Source organism: Heloderma suspectum, chromosome 6 (assembly GCF_057233095.1).
Source record: "Heloderma suspectum isolate Gila_16-S chromosome 6, 16-S_ref, whole genome shotgun sequence".
NCBI lineage: Eukaryota > Metazoa > Chordata > Lepidosauria > Squamata > Helodermatidae > Heloderma > Heloderma suspectum.
The window spans coordinates 65,152,286-65,170,073 of NC_139463.1; the positions used below are offsets into that span (position 1 = coordinate 65,152,286).

The 17,788-nt window shown below is 45.8% G+C and overlaps 1 protein-coding gene across 1 annotated transcript; it reads right to left on the reverse strand.

Annotated features, from left to right (window-relative positions):
- Positions 1–631: 631 nt before the first annotated feature.
- On the reverse strand, positions 632–17,179 carry LOC146341046 (keratin, type I cytoskeletal 14-like). The gene is made up of 8 exons (XM_084804635.1): positions 16,615–17,179; positions 12,920–13,002; positions 11,039–11,195; positions 6,792–6,953; positions 6,468–6,593; positions 3,149–3,369; positions 2,162–2,202; positions 632–962 (listed from the first exon to the last, which is right to left on the reverse strand). The coding sequence occupies exons 1-8, from the start codon at positions 17,113–17,115 to the stop codon at positions 865–867; spliced, it is 1,389 nt and encodes a 462-aa protein (XP_084660761.1). The 5' UTR covers positions 17,116–17,179; the 3' UTR covers positions 632–864.
- Positions 17,180–17,788: the final 609 nt, after the last annotated feature.

Sequence of the window (17,788 nt, forward strand, 5' to 3'; positions counted from 1 at the left end):
CCCACTATCTGAAATGGTGTCTATCTGTGGAGACTGGCTCTGAAGTGAAGCAATTCTGCCATGTGCCTTCAGTACCACAGCACACCAGAGTCTTAACCCTGGCACCTACATTTCGACCCTAGAACATATGACCAAAGCACCTGTGAACAAAGTACCCCTGAGCAGGGTCAGAGTGCATTTTTCTTGGCACTAACTGTAGAGAGTTCCCCCCAATATCAGGGTTTAGAAGGAAAAGCTTCCAGAGAACATGTTTCCAGACAGACTTGAGCCCCAGCATATATTTTTCAAGGAATTAAGCATGGCTTGTTACTACATGTATGCAAGCAGTGAAAAGAGTGAAGAAACAGAGCAGCATCTTTCATCTGCCTTGCACATTTGTGTTGAGCATTTTATGGGCAGTTGTACGAACTGGGCCCAGAGGAAGAGGACAAGTGCATGGGCAGTGAGGACCGAAGCGAGGAGGAGGTGAGCCTACTTAGGAAGGAGGCGCACTGAGGGCATTTTGTCCAAGGGCCTCTCCAAAAAATTTCCTCCCACAGTAGCAGTCCCATTTTATCTTTTCTCGTGGAAACCCACACAGATCCAAGTTTTTAAGAACCCCTGATTTAAAATCATGAGAACAGCTGCATTTTGTATGACTGAAGGAACAATGCTTTATTAGTTGCTTACAGGCAGGGACGGTAGTTGACTGAGAAGGCCATCTAACTGCATGGCTGTGCTTCTCTGGAGATTCCATGCGTGCACACACATATACATATAGAACACACACTACAGAATGCTATGAAGATACTGCTGTGCTAAAACTCTCTCAGGCGTATATCCACAGTATTCCAGTCTCCAGGCATTTAGCATAGTCGGTCCTTTTCAGTAGGTGGACTGCTTGACCTGCTCACGGGAAGAGACTACCTTCCCATCTTCAACCTCCTCGACAATCATGCGGACTTGGCGTGAGGTCTTTGTCACTGCAAGAGAAGGGAGGGAAAGAGAGCATGTTATCTTCAGACAGCCCATGACTTCACTTCCTAATATCGCCCCACAGACAGATCAGGACAGGGGATGAGCTGACCATGCAGGGAACTTATATATCAGGCCCTCAACCAATTGGGAGGCTGTTCTGGGAGCCAATCAGGGCCTGAGGGAACAAAAAAATATTGGAAGGCCTGTATTCCTTCCTATGCTTTTTTAGGTGAGCAGAATGGCTGACGTTTCTGCTTCCAAGCCCCGAAAGCCACAGTTGTTTTTTCCAGAGATGGGGAGTTATTGTTCCTGGTGTGTAGTTTGAAGGCAAAAGTATACTCTACTAGAAGAGCAGAGATGAGTACTACCCCGTCCTCCTCCTCCATTTCTCATTCCCCCATCATCCACTTGAAGTTCTAGGGGGGAAAGTAGGGATGAAGAATCATTAAGAGTGCGATGCTAAGCAAGTTTACTCAGCAAGTCCCATCGAGTTCAGTGGGATTTACTCCCTAGTACGTGTGTTTAGGATTGCATCCTAAGGTTCTGCTGAACAATCTGAAATGGGATTCAGAATTACAGTCATGGGGCATAAGGGTTAGCAACATTGCCACTCAAGATGGTGATGTTGGTGAAGGTTTGACATTCTTTGTTGTACGGAAGTATCTTCCTCCTGGCTTGTTTTGCTAGCTGCATTTGCTAACATCATGCAAGAGGAATGGTTTCAGCGCTCAGATTACAGGAAGGGCTCCCTTACCTTCTTAGCGACTATTTTTAGAAGGCTACTGGGGAATGATTTGGCTAAAAATGAGTGGAGTCAGGCGTCGGGGTTTGTTTGTGGGTTTCATTAAGGAAGCCTTCCCTAACCTGGTGGCCTCCAGATGTGTTGGCTAGGGGATGCTGGGAGTTGTAGTCCAACACTTCTGGAGGGTGCCAGGTTGAGGAATGCTGCATTAAGGGCTCCCCTATCTTTCCCTCTGACAGTACAATCCTCTATGTGTCTACTCAGAAGCAAGACCCACTGACTTCAGTGGAACTCACTCCCAGGTATATGTGCACAGGATTGCAGCCTGAACTTCTTAAAGAAGAATCCTATGCATGTTTAGACAGGAAAAAAAAAGCCTACAACGCTCAGCTGTAGGCCTTTTTCCTGTCTAAACATGCATAGGATTGCATCCTTAGTTGTTTAGTTGAAATGCATTCTTACCATCTCTTCCAGATACAGCTGCATTGTACTGGGAACTGATGCTAGAAGAAAAGGAAGAGAAAAAAAGAACACGGTCAAGTTAGAAACACAGACAGCTTCTCTTCGAACACTGTGGGAACAGCCAATAAGGCTATAATAGAAATCTCCTAAAATTATCACTTTAAAAATGGAAATAGGGCTGTCTACCAATTAAAGCATTATCAGTTGATTAGTTAAGACCTTTTACCAAATAATTAACAAATCAATTAAGGAAAAGTTAATATTGTCAACATCTAAATGTAATTGCTTTTCATGGTAATCAAAGCTATGGTTTTCCCAGTAGTAACGTATGGCTGTGAGAGCTGGACTATAAGGAAGGCTGAGCGCCGAAGAATTGATGCGTTCTAACTGTGGTGCTGGAGAAGACTCTTACGAGTCCCCTGGACGGCAAGGAGGTCAAATCAGTCCATCCTAAAGGAAATCAACCCTGACTGTTCACTGGAAAGACAGATACTGAAGCTGAAGCTCCAATATTTTGGCCACCAAATGCGAAGAGAAAACTCCCTGGAAAAGACCCTGATGCTGGGAAAGACTGAAGGCAAAAGGAGAAGGGGACGGCAGAGGATGAGATGGCTAGACAGCATCACCCATGCAATAGATATGGACTTGAGCACACTCCGAGAGAGAGCACAGGACAGGAAGGCCTGGCGTGCTCTGGTCCATGGGGTCACGAAGAGTCGGACACGACTGAACGACTGAACAACAACAAGAAGCAAGGGCTACCTCTCATAATCAGAAGGCAATGCCACCTCTAAAGTTTTCCCAGGTCAAAACTGCACCCCCGGAACTTATCTCCACTCAGGAAAGTTGGGAGAACTGCAACAATGTTAACCTGCCATCTCTCTGTCTGCATCCAGGTCCCAAAACACCTTTTTCCTTGTAAGCCATTTGAGATCCCTCATCTTGCCACCCTTTCCAGCACATCAATCCAGGGCTCCTTTTACGTACTGGGCTTCCTCTCCCTCCAGCAGGCGCCGGTAGGTGGCGATCTCCTGTTCCAGGCGGGTCTTGACGTCGAGGAGGATCTTGTATTCGTGGTTCTGGCGCTCCATGTCACACCTCAGCTCGGCCAACTGTTCCTCCACGCTGGTGATCAGGGCCTGGATCTGGGCAAGCTGGGCGCCATAGCGGGCTTCCGTGTCTGCCAGGGTGCCTTCCAGTGCCGCTTTCTGGAAAACGAGAATGGGGGCAAAGGGAGGTTGGACTCAATGCTCTGGGAATACTGAGGGGGGGGGTGATATCATGGATGATGTGAAATATCTTGAGTCCTTAAGTAAATCCAGCTGTCTCAGAGACATAAGAACATAAGGAGAGCTCTGCTGGATCAGACCAAGGGTTCATCTAGTCCAGCATTCTGTTCACACAGTGGCCAATCAGCTGGCGACCAGGAACCCATAAGGAGAGCATGAACGTAACAGCACCCCTCCACCCATGTTCCCCAGCAACTGGTGTACACAGGCTCACTGCCTCTGGTACTGGAGGTAGTACATAGCCATCAGGACTAGTAGCCATTGATAGCCTTCTCCTCCAGGAATTTGTCTAATCCCCTTTTAAAGCCATCTAAATTGATGGCCATCACTACGCCTTGTGGTAGTGAATTCCACAGTTTAACTATGTGCTGTGTGAAGAAGCCCTTCCTTTTATCTGTCCTGAATCTCCTACCACTCAGCTTCATAGGATGAACCCATGTTCTAGTATTTTGAGAGAGGGAGAAAAAAGTCTCCCTATTCACTTTCTCCACACCATGCATAATTTTGTACACCTCTGTTATGTCTCCCCTTACTCACCTTTTTTCTAAGCTAAACAATCCCAGCTGCTGTAACCTTTCCTCACAGGGGAGTTGCTCCAGCCCTTTGATCATTTTAGTTGCCCTTTTCTGCACTTTTTCCCACTCTGCAATATCCTTTTTTTAGGTGTGGTGACCAGAACCGTACACGGTATTCCAGGTGCAGTCACACCATAGATTTCTACATGGGGAATATGCTCTTGGCAGTTTTATTTTCACTTCCTTTTCTAATTATGCTTAACATGGAATGTGCCTTGTTCACAGCAGCTGCAGACTGGGTCAATCTGTCCACCACAACCCCAAAATCTCATTCTTGGTCAGTCACAGCTAGCTTAGATCACATCAGCATATAGGTAAAGTTGGGATTTTTTGCCCCAATGTGCATCACTTTACACTTGCTCACATTGAAGCAAACGTAGCTTATGTATGCAGAGCTAGTTTTAAGCAAACTAGCTTAGTTTTAAACTAGTTTTAAGAGCTAGTTTTAAGCTAGTTTTAAGAGCTAGTTTTACATTTAAGCGAGTGTAGCTTAAGTATGAAAAGCTAGTTTTAAGCAAACTATCTTAGTTTTAAGCTAGTTTTACGAGCTGGTTTTACACTGAAGCAAGTGTAGCTTAAGTATGCAAAGCTAGTTTTAAGCTAGTTTTAAGAGCTAGTTTTACATTTAAGCAAATGTAGCTTAAGTATGCAAAGCTAGTTTTAAGCAAACTATCTTAGTTTTAAGCTAGTTTTACGAGCTAGTTTTACGAGCTGGTTTTACACTTAAGCAAGTGTAGCTTAAGTATGCAAAGCTAGTTTTAAGCTAGTTTTACGAGCTGGTTTTACACTTAAGCAAGTGTAGCTTAAGTATGCAAAGCTAGTTTTAAGCTAGTTTTAAGAGCTAGTTTTACACTTAAGCAAGTGTAGCTTAAGTATGCAAAGCTAGTTTTAAGCTAGTTTTAAGAGCTAGTTTTACATTTAAGCAAGTGTAGCTTAAGTATGCAAAGCTAGTTTTAAGCTAGTTTTAAGAGCTAGTTTTACATTTAAGCAAACGTAGCTTAAGTATGCAAAGCTAGTTTTAAGCAAACTACCTTAGTTTTAAGCTAGTTTTAAGAGCTAGTTTTACATTTAAGCAAGCATAGCTTAAGTATGCAGAGCTAATTTTACTCAAACTATCTTATTTAAGCTAGCTTTAAGCTAGTTTTACATCGAAGCAAGCATAGCTTAAGTATGGGGAGCTAGTTATGCCAAGCTCCAGTATTCCCCAATGCTTAAATAGAAAAGAATGGATCCTGGATGGGATCTAGAGCCTGTCCTTCACTCACTAGTGCAGCCTTCCCCAACCAGGTGCCCTCCAGCTGTTATGGACTACAACTCCCACCATCCCCAGCCAATGTGGCCAGTGGAATTGTAGTCCAGCACATCCGGAGGGCACCAGGTTGAAAAAGAGTGTGTTAGTGGTTTAGCAGAGGAAGGGAACCCCCTAGCCCATTCCTGAAGGCCAAAGTGGCATACCTCTTCCCTTTGGACTGCACCGGAAAGAGGGGAACTCCGCAGCAGCACCTGCTTCCTGAATTGGGCATGAGGAGAACCACTAATGTAGATTTTAGTGTAGAGGAACATGAATGTAGATACTACATGCACAACCGTACTTCTAGTTAAGCAAAGGCTGAAAGCATATTGTTTCCCCATCAATGGATTCGTGGACTGATTCATCCCATCTCATAGGCTACAGGCTACAATATTTCCAAACACCCTTCCCTCTTGATTTCTACCTAAGCCCCCTGCACACATTTTATTATTATCAGTTGTTGTTGTTGTAGCCATGTTGTTAATGACTGTTTGTTTGTTTACATTTATATCCTACCCTTCCTCCAACAAACTCAAAGTGACATACATGGTTCTCTAAACCTTTCCATTTTATCTTCACAATAACCCTGTGAGGTAGGCTGGGCTGTCTCGGCATCACCCAGTGAGCTTCGTGGCTGCGTGGGGATTTGAAGCCAAGTCTCCTCGGTCCTGGTCTAACCCTCTGACCACTACACCACATTTTAATCATCCCAGATTAAATCCCAGCAGAGCACCTAGGCTATGGGACAAGGTCAATAGGATGACAGGATGAATCCCTCCCAACCTACTCTCTTTCCAGCATGAAGAACTCAAAGGCCACAATCCAGAGAAAGTGAAGTCACCAGCACTAACCTATTCCATTGATTTCAAAAGGACGTAAGTTTTTCTGGATTAGGTCAATGTCTCTCTTTTTAAGTAGTTTTTGTGCTAATGAGGGGAAAGTAGCACCAATAGAAGACATAGATGTACGCTGGGTAGGCATACACTAATGGTATTCCCACCACCCCTACCCCAACAATCATAGTTATGCAGTGATCAGAAATACACCGCAAATCAGAAATGTGAAAGGGATGTTTTCCTTGGACCTTGAACTAGGGTTCTTTAGAGACCTTCTATCAAGTTTTTCCTCCTCCCCAGTAAGTGCCCCCATACCATGCTGAGCTGAGCCTGCAGGTCTATCTCCAGGCCTTGAACGGTGCGTCTCAGCTCTGTGATCTCCGTCTTGCTGCTCTGCAGCTGCTCTGTATTGGTGGCAACTTCTCGGTTCAGTTCTTCAGTCTGCAAGGAAAAGAACAAGGCACTTCGTGTCAATGCAACTCAGAGTGCTAAGCATCCTAGGGGGCATACTGACTAACGGCCATAGGATTGCTCCCTTAGTGAAGGAAGCTCCATGTCTGACATACTGTGTCTACCACTAGTAAGTACATCAGCAACCTCTTCTTCCTGGAAGGTCCATTCATCCAAAGAAAGGCCCACCTTGCTGAAGAACCACTGCTCCGCATCCTTGCGGTTCTTGTCTGCCAGGCTCTCGTACTGTTCGCGCATCTCCGCCAGGATCTTGGTCAGGTCCACTCCAGGAGCAGCGTCCATTTCCACAGAGATTTCTCCACCCACCTGGCTTCGGAGAACATTCATTTCCTGGGCGGGGGGGGGGGGGATAAAATCAGAATTTTACTTCAGTTCCAGATGTGCCATGTAGTCCAAAACCTCACGGAAAGCTACTTTATACCAGGTCAGACCACTTATCTCTGTTGTCCACCTAGCCAGGTATCGTCCACTATGACTGGCAGCAGTTTTCCATAGTTATTGTTAGAGCTGTGCACAACTGGCCTCTCAGAATTCTCCAGCCTACTTGTGGGCAGAGAATTGGGGGGAAGAATTTCACCTAATTTCTCCTAGGGGAGGAGAACTTCTCCCGCAGTTTCTCACAGATAGGGCTCACTTTTGGCAGGGGTTGTAGCACAGCGTCTTTCGTTTTTCCTCAGGGGTTTTGGTTTATTGCACTGCTCCTGCAAGTGGCAACATCATCAACTATGTTGAGGCCTCCACTTTTCTGAGGCACAATTTTGAATTTCTTTTGGTTTTTGAGTTTACCTGATCACTGCGAGGTGGCCGAGGGTGCTGTGCGTGTTTTATCTCTTTATTACTGCACTGCTCGTGCAGGTAGTAACGTTGTCAACTGCGTTGAGGCGTCCACTTTTCTGAGGCAGAATTTTTAATGTCTTTTGGTGGTATGTTTGAGCCTCATCCCTGCGAGGCGGCCAAGGGTGCTGTGCGTGTTTTCTCTTTCTCGCTATGACACATCTTTCCATGGCTCTGCAGCCTCCCAGGCCACCTGCACTTTCTGAACTGGAAAAGCCGCACGGGAGGAATCGCCTCACGACGTCTTTCTCATGAGGGCTTTAACTGAAGTGCGGGAAGCCAAGGAGGCTACAGGCTGCCACAGAGATTATTGTACCATGAATCTCTGTATACTCCATGGCTACCTCATAAGTCAGGTAAGCACAAGAACCCTGCACCCAACGTGTGAGGATTTCTCAGAAATTTCTTCTCCTTTGAATTTCTTTTCGAAAGCCATTTCTCTTCTATCAAACTGAATGAGAATGGTCAAAAATGATGTGGGAGAAATGTTTGGCACAGTGCTGGTTAATGTTGCTTCCCGCCACTTTTGAATGTCTTCCTAGCACCTTGACTCCAGGAACTATTGCTTGTCCCAGAAAGGTTGACTAATCCCAGACGATGAGGAAGCAGCGGACATTTACAGCTCTTCCTGAACGCAGCTCATTGCACTGACTCCCCCTTGCTAAGCCGAGCGGGGTGTGACCCCCAGGATATGCAGATGCCTTCCTATCTACCTGGTTCCTAATGCAGTCACTCCATCAAGGCATGCACACTAATTGGCCGTTTCAGAGCCAGTTAGGGAGCAATCCTATCTGGATAGGCGACCGCCTCCAAACGCGGAGGTGACCGCCTATGCAATGCAGGGCAGGAGAAGCATGGAGGGAATCGTCCCTTCTGAGCTTCAGCTGCCCTGCATTTGTGGCTAGACAGGCAGTTTCAGCTGTCTAGCCGCCAGAAGGCGGAGCGGGGGAAGTGGCTGCCGGACGACACATTGGATGTGTTTTACCAGCATTTCCACCTTCCCCACCCCAGAACACCCCATTTTTGCCACTCCATACTCCTCTTCCGAGCACGGAGCACGGGGCCGTTCCGAGCTGCCTGCAAGGCAGCATGGGAGGGGGAAAGGTCGGTTATGTGGGAAACGACCTCAGAGCGTGGGCTCCGAGGTCGGTTCTCAGAAACCGACGTATCCTATGGCCGTCTAGCCACTTACTAGCAGCCATAGGATTGCTCCCTTAGTGAAGGAAGCTCCATGCCTGACATACTGTGTCTACCACCAGTAAGTACATTAGCAACCATTCAGATAGAGACTGCCCAAAATGGTGCACATAAAACCCCGTTTGCACCCCACAAACTCTGCACTCCTCAGCCATGGCAGGAGAACTTAGATCCTGCATTGTACTTTAGATACCCCTCTTTTCCTTTACTCTGGGGACAGCCCCTCCCTCAGGTAACTGAGCCTTTTAAGAAATGTTCCAGAACCTAAAACATTGCTCAGTCTTTTGGGGAGTGCAGTTAGCTCGAGTGTAGCCATGCTGCTCTTCCTTCCTTCACTGATCCTAGGCCTTCTTCACACAGCGCTTTTATCCTGCTATTGAGATTGCTCCCTCACGGAAGTTTGCGGGCCCTTGAGATGACGTCATCAACCTCCAGGGCGCCTCCCGCACTAAATGACCTTTATTCCGTTTTTAAATAGATCGGAGATAACGAGCTATCAAATTACCCTGCTTGTGTTCCACGTGAATTCCCTCCGTGAAAAAGGAAAGGCCACAAGAAGAGGAGCGAGATCAATGAAACATAAAGAAGACTCCGATAAAGTGAAGAAGGAGGGTGAAAAGGAAGCACGTGCAAAGGGAGTCAGTTGTGATCCTGCATTTAAAATGGAAGCAGAAAGCCCCATTTTAAATGTGGGATTTTAGGCTGGTGTAGAGATGCTCCTAGTCTCCTGTCTCCACCTCTGTTTTCTGTTATTTTGTACTTTGTTTTAGTCAGGGATTAAAAGGAACATATTGCTTTGTGTGCCTTTTCCAAGACTTGCATCAAAAAGCCTCATCGTGCGCAAGGCTAAAAGGGACCAGCAAGGCTCTTTTGGCCCACAGTTGCCCATCGCAGACAACTCAAGCAGCCCCAGCTCATTGCTGCAATAAGGGCACCTTGTGATCCATAGCACCCCTGGAAGAAGAAGCCCTTTCCCCCTCTGCTTTGGGAGAGGTGGCATCTGTTCTGCGATTTCTTTTCCTCTCTTCCATTCTGCCTTCTCCTTCCTTCAAGCAACATGTCTTTTCATCACAGCATTCCCTCTACCCCATATTCGACACTCTGGGTGTCTATCTGGTGCCTGTCAACCTCCCGTCTTATTTGGTATCGGTCCGCTCCTCCTCTCTATCTCATAAGCTTGCTGCTGTCCCCTCCTGATCTTGCCTACCTCCCCTCATAGATTTAGGGCACAAACCTATGCATGTTTGGATAGAGAGGGGGGAAAGTCCTACAGATCCCAGCATGCCCCAGCCAGCATGGCTGGCTGGGGCATGCTGGGAGTTGGAGGACTTTTTTTTCTGTCTAAACTTGTATAGGATTGCAGCCTTAACCAAATAGTTGCAAGTAGGGATGTACGGACTGTGTAAAATCTGCTCGGTCTGTGTTTCGCGGATTGTCAGGCGCCTTTTGTTCCGCCATCCACTCACAGACGGATGTGAAATTCTTTTTTCGTCGTGCAGAAAAATATGCAAATAATTACATAATATTTACATAAGTATTTACATAATTTACCTCAGTACGTAGCATTTAGCGTATTGTCCCCCATTCCATTCAACGTTTCCTCAGCAGAAACGTGTGGATTTTCCTACAAATTTATAAGCGTAAATTTTGGGAAAGTAAAAAAAATCATGCAGAACAGAAGTCCACGGACTCCACACGGCCTGAGCTGGTCGCTCTACAGAGGATTCCACAGGTCGAACTGTTAGAAATCTGAGCTCATTTTAGTCCATCTCGAATTTCTCCAGCATCCCTAGTTGCCAGTCCAATATGTACATAAATGTTCTATTTCTGTAATAAACTCTATTTGATTATTCTAAATACTGGTTTCTTGTCTTGTTGCTAATTTCCTCTTCTAAAGAAAGGCCCAACTATCCCCGTGGCACACCAGCAGCCTTGATTCAAGCCCCAAACACATATCCCTACTTTACATATGTAATCACGGACACATGTAGACAAGGATACCTGGTCACAACACAGGCTCAGGTAGAAATCTTTCCTATCATCTGTTTTCTGGTCCCTTTAACAAGAGACACCAGCGACTGAACCTGGGACTTTTTGCCTGTGCTCTAACACTGAGCCTCTCCCCAGAACCTTCAAATATAAGATCGTCCTACACCACCAGGAACCAACCTTTGGCCGCTGCTGTAAATAAAGCATTTTGATTTTCCACACCATCACAAACCACCCTAAATGTGGGCTAGTGCAGGCACACCGAGGGCCACATCCTGAGCTTGGCAGCAAATGCACATGCTTGGCTGGTTATACAATTGGAGGCAACGCACAACAGATTTTCCTGCAAACCCACTGATCCTGTATATGGGTTTATTGGTGGCTTTGCATCTCACCTCCTCGTGGTTCTTCTTGAGATAAGCCAGTTCCTCCTTCAGGTTCTCAATCTGCATTTCCAGATCTGCCCTGGCCAGGGTCAGCTCATCTAAGACTCTGCGGAGACCATTGATATCGGCCTCGACATTCATACGCAGAGCTTGCTCCGTCTCAAACCTGGAAGCACCAACAAAACAGGACAAATGAAATTCCAGATTTCACACACACACACACACACACACACACTTTTGTCCCCACATAGTTTGGGGGTTATTTGTTTTTCTATTATAAAGACTTATTTAAAAAGTCCACTCCCAACGTCAAGATTGAACTTCAGGCTGTGCTTCCTGAACTTTCAAGGGACACCAGGTTGATTCAGTGACCCTGACGCATTTGGATTTAAAAAAAAGGGGGGGGCAGCAACATCCATGATTATAACTATCATAGCCCATAGGAAAAACTTGACAAACATCAGATCTAGTTTGGCCCACATGTTCATAGAATCATAGAATAGTAGGGTTGGAAGGGGCCTACAAGACCATCGAGTCCAACCCCCTGTTCAATGCAGGAATCCAAGTCAAATCCATACAAATTCTGAGGTTCATAGGCCTCAGAATTCAGATTCTAGGGTTTCAAAGCACTAAAGCTGCCCTAGACAGACTTCTTTATCATAGATCCCAATTCTCCCTATTTACCAGGAACAGTTTTCCTTTGCTGGCACCTGCCCCTGATCACTCATTGTCTCTAAATATACAGAGATGTGCACCAATTTCTCTTCCACCCCTTCCCTACCTGTTCCTGATAGTAAATGTTGCTGAATGTGTTTCGAATTGTGATTATTATCTTCAGATGTATTGTGAGATTAAACATTCTATTAAAATTCATAAGTTGTTGTTGTTGTTTTAAACTGCTATGGACAATGTACTAACACACCCATCTTCAGAAATCAGCACAAGATGGGCTGCTACAGGGTAAACCATTTATTGTTTTAAGGGTTTATTGATTTAAGGTTTAATAGATTGAAACTGTCGTATGCAGCCTTGATGGCTTTTTAGCAGATAAGGCGCTATAATGTTAAGGTGCTATAATGTTAGTAATAAATAAATAATAAATGAATTCAGCAGGCGGAGAAGAGCTGTCAGCAAAGAGTAATAGTGTGGGTGAAGGGAGGTGCGCTCAGGCTGTGATCCTTTGTATGAAAATCGGATAAGTGCACAAGAGTTATTATCCTTATTTTCATTTCAGAAAGCTGGAAAATATGTTTTGATGACATCAGAGCAGGTAAACCAATGGCAGCTGGAGATATTGACAAATCTGCCCCTCTGGTCAGAGAGCAGATCAGGCATCCAGAGATAGAGACAGAGACCTGGTTCACACGACATGACAGCTCACCGTTGGTTAATTTACCCACAGCGGCTGTCAAATCATACCTGGCTCACTGTGGCTTGCTGTGTCATGCCCAGAATCTGAATTCTTTGTAAAAAGCACAAACAGTCGTGTTTAGATACATCTTTTTGAACCTGTTTTCTCACAAAAGATGCATTTCTGAAGCTATTTTGTCCCCAAGTACACATTTCTACATGTATTTTATCCTAAAATATGCATTTGGGTGCATTTTTTAAGCTGAGAACTGCATCACAAAATTTAGAGAAAGCCAAAGGATAGCTGCATTCCCATCTGCACCTGAACCCTGGAGGTATGGATCAGGTCAGTTTACTTCAAAATGGAGACCAGACAAAATTTTCAAGCAACCCTAATTTTGATCTGCCTTGGCTGCTGTTCTCAGGCTGCTCTTAGCCCTCGAATCTGGAAGTCAATCACCAGTTGTTAGTACATTGGACCCTAAGGCAATATGGCTTCCCTGCCCCATTGCTTTCTGTGGTTAAAAAAAATTAACATACTTGGTTCTGAAGTCGTCGGCAGCTAGACGCGCATTGTCGATCTGCAGGACAATGCTGGCATTGTCAATAGTGGCAGCTAGTATCTGGGAAGAGAAACAGGTATACTAAGAAGCAGTTGTAAGAGGTGTGCCTGAATTAGGTCCTGTACTTTTATATAGCACTAGAACAGGCATTAACTATGCATAGGGCAGACGTTAGAATGACAGTTAACATCACCAAGGCAAGATGCTTAGCTCTATCGATCCAACAGGTTTACTGAACCCATCTCTGCTACTATCTGGTTGTCTTTACTACTATGTGAAAGCCCAAATTAGGGTGGTCAAGTGTCTTCTTTTACAGAGGAGAGTCCTCTGTTTGAAGAGCTGTCAGAGGAGAGTCCTCTGTTTGATGGTGTCCTCTGTTTGATGGGCTGCCTAGACCAAGACTGCTTTCAAGTCAAAGAACCCTAAGAAGGGAGAACTAGTCAGAGCCTTGAAGTTGCCCATCAACCATTAGCACCTGGACAGCAGACAGAGCAGCCACACAGGTCACCTGGCCACAGTCTTCCCCATTCTGGTGAAGCGTCTTGTATTTCCATTTAAAATAGTCATTATTTCTAATTTGGCAGATACGGCAGTATATGCAAATTGTATGCAAATATGTCTTTTTCGGTCCTCTCTTTAGGCGATGCGCTTTCTCCTTTGAAGCAATGTGTAGGTAGCCACCCTCGTCCAAATGGATAAAGTGAAGGATGGGAAAAATGTAAAGAAAGGAAGCGATTGATTCTCTGAGGTTGCTGTTATCCATTTGTTGCTCCTAGTTAGATGTCAGCTTCCAAGACTTAGAATGGATTTGTAAGGGGAACCATGAGAAGTTGAAGGGTAACACTATTTCACTATATATGCTGAAATAAAGGATTCAGATCAGAACTTAAAGGAGAAAGAATGATGCCTTCCACTGCTTATCCATTGCTCATCCATTGCCAGAGAGAGCAATGGATGAGCAAAGATGGAAAATTCCATGAGCAGACAAGGAAGCCTCAGGCATCTTACAGCTTCACTCCCTCTTCTGTGAAATGCAGTTTATTCGGCAGGGCTGTTGTGAGATCAAATTAAATAGATTTGTCATGGCTTTTTATTTATTTAGCAAATTAAGTGTTCAAAGAGCTCCCCTAATCTCTCCCCTGAGCCTAATACAAGATCATTGCTACTGTTACTCATCAACAGTCCATCCTGAAAGACTAGACAAGAGGCTGAGCTGTGTCAAAGCCCTGCCCTGGCCTGCCCTCCTTGCCCTGGGGGCTGGGGAGCTCTCAGCCCCTTGGTGATCTCAGGGGTTTGGCAGAGGAAGCACATGCCTGGAAAGTAAGTAACATCCGGTATACGTTAGTGAGCCCACGCTCCTGTTGGCGGCACAGACGTCATGTGTGGCCCTGTTATATTTTCTGGAGGCACCTTTCTGTAGATAAGTGGAATTAAACCATTGCTACCCTGGAGCAATCTACTCCAGCGCTTAGCTGCTTCTTTCTTTGACCTGCAATTGTCATCCTCTTGAGGATGCTCCCAGCTGGAAATGAATCCACTTTTACTCCTCTATCCATCAACACCTTTCACTCTTCAAATCCTCAGAGACCAGGACTTTGGAAGGTCCTCAGGTCATATTTTCAAAGGCAGGCTAGGAGCCTACTGAATTGCTAATTAATTGTTACATGGGATTTAATCAGAAGGTTCAGATGAGATCATACGATGCGCTCTGAGGAAAACTTCTCAGCCATAGATTCATCTGACTTTACTCTATAAACTTCTAACCAGTTCATTGGAAACCAGTGGGATGGTTCCCAAATAGGCTCATGCTGACTTCCAAGGTTATGTTCAATGCCTCTTTGTTCGGTGCCTCTTTGCCACTCCCCATGATGAGCAGAACCAGAACACATTCTGCAAAATGCTGAGAATATACAAAACTCCCATTTAGAGCATATATACAGGTTGGACGTAGAATTCCATATATATATATATATATATATATATATATATATATATATATATATATATACACACACACACACACACATATAAGAAAGTGCAAAAGCTGGGTTGCAGTTAAACCTCAAAAAAACCAAGATAATGGCAACCAGCTTGATTGATAACTGGCAAATAGAGGGAGAAAACATGGAGGCAGTGACAGACTTTGTCTTTCTAGGCGCAAAGATTACTGCAGACGCTGACTGCAGCCAGGAAATCAGAAGACGTTTACTTCTTGGGAGGACAGCAATGACAAATCTGGATAAAATAGTGAAGAGCAGAGACATCACACTGACAACAAAGGTCTGCATAGTGAAAGCAATGGTATTCCCCGTAGTAACCTATGGCTGTGAGAGCTGGACCATAAGGAAGGCTGAGCGAAGGAAGATAGATGCTTTTGAACTGTGGTGCTGGAGGAAAATTCTGAGAGTGCCTTGAACTGCAAGAAGATCAAACCAGTCCATACTCCAGGAAATAAAGCCAGACTGCTCCCTTGAGGGAATGATATTCAAGGCAAAACTGAAGTACTTTGGCCACATAATGAGAAGACAGGACACCCTGGAGAAGATGCTGATGCTGATGCTAGGGAAAGTGGAAGGCAAAAGGAAGAGGGGCCGACCAAGGGCAAGATGGATGGATGATATTCTGGAGGTGACAGACTCGACCTTGGGGGAGCTGGGGGTGGTGACGGCCGACAGGAAGCTCTGGCGTGGGCTGGTCCATGAGGTCACGAAGAGTCAGAAGCGACTGACGGAATAAACAACAACAACAACATATACATACACACACACACACACACACACACACACAGAGAGAGAGAGAGAATTATTTTGTGCAGTGTATGAACTCTCAATAAGGGTCCGTCCATATGCCTCATTTAAAAAAAAAAGCATGCAACTAAAAATGCAATGTGTGAAAGAGACAAAGGTATGTCTGAAAATATGTGTCTCATAGGTATGCATGAGAGAGCAAGGAGCTGCTGCAGCTTTCTATGAAGCATACATTTGATGACAAACTTGGATTTGCTGCCACATAATGTATGGAAAGGCCCTAGGGCAGCATTCCTCAATTGGTCGCCCTCCAGATATGTTGGACTACAATGCCCATAATCCCCAATTGGTGCATTGGTGGTGCTTGGGGATGATGGGATCTGTAGTCAAACACACCTGGAAGGCGCTAGGTTGGGGAAGGCTGCCCTAAGATGCGTGCACTCTAGGGATGAACCCAGGTTTCCCACAGCAAGCCAGCCTTTACTGTATCCTGGTTCTACACAGGGATTGTCAGACTGTGTACCCGGCCAGACTTGCCTTATGCTGCCAAGGGCAAGAAGAACTGTACTAACCAATTTGGCAGCAACCATTCCATCCCCTGTAGCAGCTACACATACGCATAGGATTCAGCTGGAAATCACTGAAAGGGCTTGAATGCTTTAGTCTGCCAACATAACATCTCTGAAGCTGTTATTATTCCTCTTGCCAACATTCAGTTCTTTACTTTACTTAACACTTAAGGCTCAAGGGTCACTTAAGCATCCTCTTCAGTGCAACGCTTTGTATCTACCTTGCTATATATTGCTCCATTTTTATTTATTTTTTTGCTCAACTGTGTAAATTGTCACCAGAGTTCCATCAAATGCCCTGCTGCACTGAGGTTGGGAAAGTGTCCCCTTTAACAGCCACCATTCCATTACCATACCTTGCTCCTCAGGTCCTCAATAGTCCTGAAATACGGGCTGTAGTCCCGGTCTGGGCCAGGCCCTTGCTTCTTGTACCACTCCCGGATCTTCACCTCCAGCTCAGTGTTGGCCTCCTCCAGTGCCCGCACCTTGTCCAGGTAGGCAGCCAGGCGGTCGTTCAGGTTCTGCATGGTTTCCTTCTCGCCCCCACCCAGCAGGACATCACCCCCAGCCACAAAGCCCCCACCCAGGCTGCCACCAAAGCCCCCACCCAGGCCGCCACCAAAGCCCCCACCAAAGCTGCTGCAGTAGCTGCTGCCCCCATAGCCACCCCCAAGGCTGCTGCCTACTCCAGACACATAGCGAGAGGAAGAGACAGAGATGCCTCCAGCCCCGCTGTGGATACTGGGGGATCCGTATCCCCCGCCAAGATGGACGGAGGAGAGCCGAGTGGAGCCCCCGCCAAAGGAAGGCCCCTTCGTAGAGGAGGAGGATGTGTACCGCCTGATGGTGGTGGACATGCTGCCAGGAAAGAGAGGCACCCGAGAGACTTCCCTGCTCTGCTCTAAAGGGCTCCAGAGAGTTAGCAGCACAGTGTCCGTATTCCCCTCTTATACCCTGGATGGAGGCGTTGCCAGAACAAACAAAAAAATCCCTGTCTTTTGCATTCCCTCGAGGTTTCATCACCCCCGGAATCCAAGCCAGCTTCCAAAATCACCGTTTTGCTTCATGTGTTATTCATGCTTATGTCACATTCCGGTATAAAACCAGCGCCTTTGAAAGGGCGGGGTTTTCTTTTCATTTCACCGTTCCTTCACTTGTTCCTAAATGTATTGTCAGCCGTTACTCAGGCAGGGTGGTTCTTCACCCAAGGCGATGTTTTTAAAGGTTTCTGTATCAAGAACGTGGAATGTAAAATCTCAGAAATGGAAAACTTGCAGCGGGCTGCTCCCTGAATGCCTGTCTGGAAAGTCAGACCTCTCTGGCTCTCCAATATTTTTGCCTCTGCTCCGCCTTTCTCAAGCATCTGCCATCCTTGAATGCCTTTTGGAATGCAGACTGTGGACTCTCTGTTCAGCCAACCATCTCTTGACTCTTTAAGAGCTGATAAGGAGAGGTCTTAAGCAAACAACGGTGTGGAAAGGGAGGCCTGTCGGTAGAGTTTGCTTGGTTGGTAACTCTGAAAAGCATCAG